This window comes from Branchiostoma floridae, chromosome 1 (genome assembly GCF_000003815.2).
Source record: "Branchiostoma floridae strain S238N-H82 chromosome 1, Bfl_VNyyK, whole genome shotgun sequence".
In the NCBI taxonomy this organism is placed as follows: domain Eukaryota; kingdom Metazoa; phylum Chordata; class Leptocardii; order Amphioxiformes; family Branchiostomatidae; genus Branchiostoma; species Branchiostoma floridae.
This window is the reverse complement of record NC_049979.1, coordinates 10,094,103-10,102,557: the sequence shown is the minus strand read 5'-3', so window position 1 is coordinate 10,102,557 and position 8,455 is coordinate 10,094,103. Positions and strand designations below refer to the sequence as shown.

Sequence of the window (8,455 nt, the reverse complement as noted above, 5' to 3'; positions counted from 1 at the left end):
TAGTTGACATTCATGTACATGGATTTCAATACATTAAAGAAGTTTCCGTCGATACCATAATGTAACAGTTTGTAGAATTATCCGTCACGCCATACACTGTCAAATGCTTATAACTTTATAACTGTAATTGTTACGTCTCATGGCACAATAGTAATCATATATGCATGATGCAAATCATTAGTCTGACAAGTGTTAGTTGTCTAACCAACCTGTATGACCTGTGGTCTGACCAGTCACTCATCTGTGACCTTACATCATGGCAGATCTCCGTCAATGTTTGCGAACTGCTAGGAATAGATTTCCTTCAAAAATGCTGTTCAAACATCGCAGGTTGATATCACTCATGGCTGTATTTGTGATCACTGCTGTCGGATGCTTCCACTTCGCAGATTACATTTCTGTCAGTTTCAAAGGTAAAGAACTACCATTTTTACCCTCAAGGAATTTATAAACGCTAGCAAACGTTTGACCTACTTCCAGGCTGTAGTCATTCCGTAGTCTGCACGGAGTTGTATAGAGTGTGCATGAGTTTATCAAAAGGAATATGAAGAACTTTATTGCGCGACGTCGACAATCGTAACAGGTACAATATATGCCTGTCTGTATATACATGGGAGTTGAATCATGTACTATTGCTAGCATCTGACAACTAATCTTATCAGATCTAATCTAGCAGTATAGACAATCTAGCTAATGTTATACATGTACAAGCTAATGCTAGTACTTCAGAACAGGGGGATATGGGTGTAGCTGCGAAATTCGTCATACACAGTGAACACGTGCATGTTTCTATACTGGACAAAACCTAACTTCAGGGACATCCAGGCACTACGGTGCGGTCAAATCAAATCGTCAAAAACGCGGTTGCCATGCTATTAAAACTCGAACAGCAGACAACAACCCGAGTTCTGGAGATATTCAGTGTACGTAAGGTCATAGTGCCAGAAATATGAAAGACGGTTCACGATGACAGGTGCTGCAGCAATATATATCTATGCACTACAGAATATGCCCAGTCGTTTGACTGTTATCATATTACCTGGATGTCTAAGTTCATCGACATTTGAAAGGGGTTTACAGTCTAGAGATGCCAAACAACACTGTCCTGTCAGATTTGTACAGCTTTATATTCTACTTGTACATGTTTCGTTGCTAGCTAGCTGTTCATAACAAAAAGGCATGATATGCATTTTGAAATAATTCCCTTTATGTCTTCATTCCAGCAATTCGACACACGAACTTGTTTTTACAGACACATAAACCCATTGCCATTCACCGCAACCCCAAAGGGAAGAATGAGAGCATCGCCTGCGTCGTCGAAAATTCTCTAGGAGACAGTTGCAGTGGGATTGGATTTGCCTCCTTGGTTTTGCAGACAATAGACGACATCACAACGTGTCTTGTAAGTGTGTACTATTCTTTATTCTTGGAGGAAAATTAGAAAGCAACGTTTTCGAGAAAACGCAGAATGTTTCCCTCACAGTAATTTGGCTTTTGTCAAGATACTCGCACACAATACTATACCATAAGGCTCTCCCTTGATGCGTCGTCAAAAAAGGCTCGCCCCCGGGCTCATGAGGTGTACCCAAAATTAACAAATTCTACACATCCTGGTTTACTCATTGAATTAATGTTTTGTGAAACTTTTTGACATACAATGAATTATATATGCGCAGTTTTTCTTTACAAAACCAGTTTCTTCTTGTGCATTTTTTGTGACATAGATGTAATACATTGTATAGCAATTCTGATACAAATAAAGAAGCAAATGAACACAGAGAAGTATTGCATAGTTGCTATTTAATGAACCGTCATAACATAATACAAAGAAAAAAAGAAGAACACAGAAGAACACACCAGTATGAAAACAATTCCTGGAACGATAATAACACAGGTTTCTCTTATAAAGGCACAGGGATTCGTCCCAACTGTCATTTGGACAGATTGTGACTACTGCGGGCCGCCTGGAAACGGACTAAACTACTGGACGTGGTACTTTGAAGGTAAGTACATGATAATTGCATTCGATTTGTTCCAGACCATACAGTAGAGTTTCCTGAATATCCCTACATATGTTTAGTAAAACCAAGGACGTTATATAACGTCCTTGGTAAAACTACTGTATAATGTTCAAAATGATATGGCTATTCATGTATGTTTAATTTATCGTTCATTGCTGAATGATCGCTATCAACAAACGCTTGTGATTTGTATGCTTCTTTGACATGTACAGGTAGAAACGAGGGTATCGTACAACAGGCGAAAACTCGGGTGTGTATGGGGCCCTCTAGGATTCCCGAAGGCCATCCTTCGGTAGGTGCATTAGAATTTCTCTAAGATTACCTCCAGGAAAAATGGAGGTATAGTTTTTACTCGGGGTGATGTATAGTGACATATCTCAAGAACCGCTAGATAGATTGCCATGGCATTTAAGAGTTAGGTAGGTGAAGTGATCGCAGCAGTTAAGATCGATCTTGGGCCTCCTGGTTGTTGACCTTGGTACTGCAGCAGAAATTTTTCATATCTTTGGTCTTGAACATGCCGTGGTCTTGATTTTCAGGTGGCAGATAGGTGTTGACATCAGTGGGAGGAGGTGTAATGTTGTGCAAACAGTCTGCTTCCCGTAATTACCTCCAACACCCTCCGGGTTATTTTCAGACTTCCAGATTAATTCCTGACAAACCTTAATCGTTTGAAAAACGATGAACCAAATGAATTAAGATTTAAAATTATGGTATATTAGAAGGTAGTTAATATGTAGATGGCAATTAGATGTCTTCAGGAACAAAGCTTCTGGAGAATTCTGGCTTCAGGTTTCTAGAATTCTAGAGAATTCTGACTTAGGTTCCCAGAATTCACTCTAATTCTGGCTCAGGTTCCCAGAATTCTGCAGAATTGGCTTTGTTCCTGGAGACATCTAATTGCAATCTACATATTGATTACCTTTTAATATACCATAATTTTAAATCTTAATTCATTTGGTTCATCGTTTTTCAAATGATTAAGGTTTGTCCAAAATTAATCTGAAGGGTGTTCTTCGTGAAAATGGAGGTATTTGGATATTGTTCAATGTCATGTAAGGCGGAAGATGGTGTAACCCATGTGAGTGTCGGGCGCTCCCGGTCCCAGGTTGATGCCCAGAATGGGAGGGTAGGTATTTGCCGGGTCCAAATTTGAATAGACAGAAATGCATTGACAGAATTAAAACAAAAAATTCACAATAATGTATAAAACAGAAAATTAACAAAAAATCTTATACATTATACGGAGGTACGAATGGGAGCTTCGATCTCATGTTGATTTTGTTGTTGTTGACTTCAATCAGGTTTACCTGACTCAAACAGGAGCAAAGGGTGAATTGGTGGATTTCCGTTTTGCCGACATGAAAAGCAAAGTGACGGAATACTTCCAACCAATCACAGCAGAGACCCGGGCTCTTGTCAATCACGTCATATCCGGTTATCTCAAGCCAGCCGCTCGAGTCAGGAACGTCGTGGATTCTTTCTACCAATCCGACATGGCGGACAGTATTAATATAGGTAGGTACGATCTGTGAATACGACACGTTTTTGATAACTACTTCTTCATATGTTTCTTTGCTTATCACGTGATTGATATAAAAATGAATATCTTCCGCTTGTATATCACATTCCACTGGTGAATAACACACACACACACACACACACACGCGCACACACACACACACACACACACACACACACGCATACACTCTTTATCGGTCAAACATGAATATCGTGTGATTATTTTCACAGGTGTTCATGTGAGATTGGAGGCAGGTCACGCTGAAGAGATGACACTTTATCACCAGACGCCTCCAAAACTCCAAGACTTTGTTCAAGTCGTGCAGCGTCTCACAGACGACATCACCGCCAAACATGTCGGCAAAGAGATTCGGATATTCCTGGCCTCCGACCTTGACGAAGTCATCGAGGAATTCAAGTCCAAGTTTGGGGGCAAAAGAGTCTTACATATTGATGCTCTTAGGGGTGAAACAATGGTTATTACTCGTTTCCTTGAACAGAGAAACTCCGGACAGTTAATGGGTGATCAGGTGTTCAGCGACATCTTGCTGATGTCTAAGTGTGACCACTTTGTCCACCATGAGTCAAACGTTGCTTCAGTGGTGTACTATTTCAACCCCAACCTTCAGAGTCACTACGTCAGTGGAGACGCCTCAGTGTTCAGACGACTCAATGCGCAACCCCGTTTTGACTCTGAGGAACTTTTTCGCCAGGCCGTTGCCAGGGAGATGCGCAACATGGCCCTTCCCGACTGGCAAGACTGGCCGCTTTGGGATCGTTTTAAGTTCTGGGTCAAAACGCAGAAATTTTTGCTCTTCGATCAAGTAAATTTTGGGCGTCAACTGAAGTGCTTTTACAAGAATATCAAATGGAGCACATGTCGAAATGAGTTTTTAAGATCACAATTTGCCAGCAATAGTGATATACAGAAATTGATGAGTCGGTGAAGTTGTTGAAAATATACCTTCAGGGACTGAATCTTTTGTTTGGGGGGAGGCACCAACGCATGCAGCCTGAAACTTTTTTTGACAAACGTTTGAAAAAAACAGCTGATTTTCAACTTGTAATACACACTGTACAACACCGCCAACACCCGTCATTTATCATCTATAACTTTACAGTGACCAAATGTAAGAAAGAAATGCAAACGCTTGTAAATGGTGTGTATGATATAACGTTATATGTGTAGAGTGGTCTATGTTTTATTGTATGCATAATTTTATAGTCTCTATTTTACGACATGGATTCTTAATGGTTTACTTACTTCATGCAAATGATTCATATGACAGTCACCAAGGGATTTTGGTGGCGCAATACATCGGTCACGATCAAGTTTCAACCTTGGCAAGGTGTTGATAAAACAAACTACCTCATATCTTCGCCCAATGATATTAACCTTCATGACTGAAATACATACATAATATAAAGGTTTGTCATTGACTACATATGCTACTCATCTGATGGGTTCTTTGGATACGTTTGGTAGGTGTGTTAGGGGATGGGAAAAAGAAAGTAAATTTCGACCGTATGGCCTCCTAATGGCTTTCTAAGGTAGTGCTGCGGAATTTCGACATCTTGACATTCCGTAGTCGTGATGTTTTAGTCGTATACAACGTTAAGTATTGGGCCAGAGAGTAAGCTATGATTTGCAAAATCAATGGGAAATACTTCACTCGAAAAGATTGACATCATTTGACGAAGGTATGAGGTCGTGAAACTCTACTTTTGGTTATTTTTGTTTGAATAGTTGCGTTCAAATCTTTTACATGTATGTTGAAAACAAGGTTACCAAGTACGATGTGATTTTCTTTTTCTTTGTATAACAATTAATCTAATTACATCACCTAACTAGAAAGGCCGACATTTGCTTGAGAGCAAATACAGCATATTTCAGCCATACCCCTTCCCACGCAACATTGGACTGTTCCAAATCACCCCTGCGCAAAAAAGGAACATCTTACAGTAACTAATCCCCAAAAGTGAACTAGTATTGTGAATTGATTCCAGGTCAAAACAAAGCTTGCTCCTATTTTTTAGAAAGTAACAATGATCACCACACCTTCAATTCAGAAAATTTTCATCATGACTAAAAATTGTTGAATGGCTTCATGTAACGTCATGAACATTACATGAAGCCATTCAACAATTTTCAGTACGATAACTAGGTGTAAGTATAAAAAAAGGATAAGCTCCTTGTGATGTGGGTACAATTATTATTGTATTTTTATTCAAGTAGGAAATACGTTTTAATAATTATCAAGAAGGTGCAGGTACTGTGTAGTAGGGGTGTTTGTTTTCTTCAAGCTCAAAACTTAAATCTCCTTGTTTTGTATGAGCCATTACCTAAACGGAGACGTCCCGAATTTTTAAAAGAATTTACCCCCCCCCCCCTGTCGCTTCATTTTTTTCTTCTGAAAAACCTCAGGAACAACAACTTAACTTGATATGGCTTTATCTATGTACATGTATTTCATTTTCCTTCTTTGTTAAGCATATAATTCTGTATCCCACTGTTAAACTGTTTTACTTTGTATGCAATCAGCCATCGAGCCTTATCTTATTTTAGTGTAACAACTTCCTGCGCGTAGCGTGCCAGACCCGGAAGATACGATTGTAGACCTTGTTCGAGGATTTCTTTTCGGAGGTCAGTCTGTTCATACCATGGCACTGAGAGTGTTTTATTGGGTTGAAACTCTGGCAGTTTAAAGTTACTTACAATTTGAATGTTCAAAATTTATGTCAAACAACAACAACACTAGAAACACCTGCATTTGCTCTGGAGAAAATACAGCACTTTTCTTTCCAGTCCAGTGATAGAAATGTGGCCACTATAGACAGGTGGTCACTATCATGAGAAGAAATGCTGATCTATTGACTAAGAGAAATACGTTACACATGATTTCAGTACACTGATCTTTACTCATATAAACATTGCACAGGTAAGCCAATGGTTTAGATGTACAATTAAGTTCAAATTCTGAAGAGAAATATTGATGAGAAAATAATCATTCTCGCCACTGTCAAACATATCAAAACTAAACGCAAACTGACTAATTTTTCCGCGATTTATCGCCAAGTAACATTTTCTCGATTGTCTCAACTGACGCTGCCAAAGTCAAATATACCGAAAATGATTTGTATTGCCATGCGGAATGTTCATAAATTCATCGACAAAGACGTTCAAGGCACGAGTACCTAAGCTACCGCCCAAATGACCCTGTTGTAAACTCCAAATAGTCCCAAACTTCGATTTTAACCCGGCGAAGAGTGACATACGTCCGCTGTATGTTCACAATATGCATGTGTTTCTCTATATAACAGTAACAGTCAGACTGTCTGAGTCTTCAACTTCCGTATTGTGTGGTCCCGCTTATCATATTTCAGCCATACCATAGGTATGGTGAAATATATTGTATTCGTAATGTTTCTTTCTTTCTTTCTCCTGTCAAATTTTCAAAGCGATTCATCTCCGCCGTTTCTGGACTAAATGACTTGAAATTTGGCACAAGGGTAGAGTGGGCCAATACCCAAATGTGTTTTTTTTTCTCATTTTTTTCATATCTGCTCTTTAAATGATTTTATTGAGGTTTTATTGCAACTTTTGGACCAAAACTGTATATTTTGGCCCCCTGTACCATGGTATTACATCCAAATGACCTGAAATTTGGCACAGAGGTGCCCTAGATACTTATTCAAAGGATCCATGTATAATATGTGGTATAAATCACTTCAAAATGGCTCCTTAAGGAGGTTTTTGTGGGAGAGTTTAGGATAGGTAAGGTTGGAGTGCCGAGGTCAACGACCTCTAGGTCATTCTTGTGTGTCAGGGCCACAGGTGTGCCAGGTAGATCCTACCTACCTAGTCCATAGACATCCAGGTGGTTGGTGGACAAGGTAAATCCAATTAATGGCCAGCCAATGAGCGAGCTTATTTTGCTGGAAGAGTCCATTGTTGGACAGGGAGTGTATTTTAAAATTTACTTTTAGACTTTGCTGATAATGCCAATGTTTTTTTAGCGGAAGTGTTTTCGCACTGATCCACTTGACATAAGACTACTACTGGGACAGTCCATTTTTGCACATAGGGGGGATTTAATAAAAATCAGTTTTGGACATGGGTGATGATTCTGAATTCCATTTGTTAAATGGAAGTTTACCCCCACCTGAAGACTGTACATGAGGAGGATTCGGCAGCCAATCAGCAAGCCTTGTGTTATCTGGAAGAGCCCATTCATGCACGGGGGACTTTTTTAAAATTCAGTTTTGGACTGGGTTGCTTCTTATACAAAAGGCCATGTACTGTGAGTATTTCTGGACTTGTCTATTGTGCAATTTCAAACAGGGTGAGCTGGGAGATTCCATTCTTCGACGAAGGGGGTATTTTTCTTTAATTCATTTTTTGGACTTTGCTGACTATTTTAGCTGATATATTTTTGGATCGCTCCACTTTACATAGGGGTATAACAGGAAGAGTCGATTTTTGCACAGAGGGGGGATTTTTTCAAATATGGTTTTGGACGGCTGATGATTCCAAATTCCATTTCTTAGCGGAAGTGTTTTTGGAGTCGTCTATTTTTTTTAGTCCATTCTTGAAGGGTTTTTTGTAAGATTCATTTTTGCTCATAAGTGTGATTAGTAGTTAGAAGTCATTTTAAGCAGAAGTGTTCCATTTTTGCACATGAGTGATTTTGGAACAGTCTATTGTTACATGAGGAGGGGAATGGCTGAAATATGCTGTATTTGCTCTCAAGCAAATGTCGGCCTTTCTAGTGAATATTTATGTTTATTCATGAAAAGCTCAAATCGGCCAGCAGGCCGCTTTTCATTGAGGTCATGAGGGAGGTCAGGGTCATATAAAATATAATACAGATACAGATTACATTGAGTACTATTAGATTCATCAACCTATATCA

The 8,455-nt window shown here is 39.3% G+C and overlaps 1 protein-coding gene across 1 annotated transcript; it reads left to right on the top strand.

Moving 5' to 3' along the window:
- The first annotated feature begins 217 nt into the window (after positions 1-217).
- Positions 218-5,262, top strand: LOC118427451. Its single transcript, XM_035837262.1, has 6 exons — positions 218-413; positions 1,224-1,402; positions 1,910-2,003; positions 2,234-2,313; positions 3,326-3,539; positions 3,774-5,262. Exons 1-6 carry the CDS (start codon positions 257-259, stop codon positions 4,487-4,489), a joined length of 1,440 nt encoding a protein of 479 aa, XP_035693155.1. The 5' UTR covers positions 218-256; the 3' UTR covers positions 4,490-5,262.
- The last annotated feature ends 3,193 nt before the right edge of the window (positions 5,263-8,455 follow it).

Coding starts and splice junctions, on each gene's coding strand:
- LOC118427451 (XM_035837262.1), top strand. CDS start 257: ATGGCAGATCTCCGTCAATGTTTGCGAACTGCTAGGAATAGATTTCCT. Junction 1,403..1,909: donor ACGACATCACAACGTGTCTT/GTAAGTGTGTAC, acceptor TCTCTTATAAAG/GCACAGGGATTCGTCCCAAC. Junction 2,314..3,325: donor TTCCCGAAGGCCATCCTTCG/GTAGGTGCATTA, acceptor GACTTCAATCAG/GTTTACCTGACTCAAACAGG.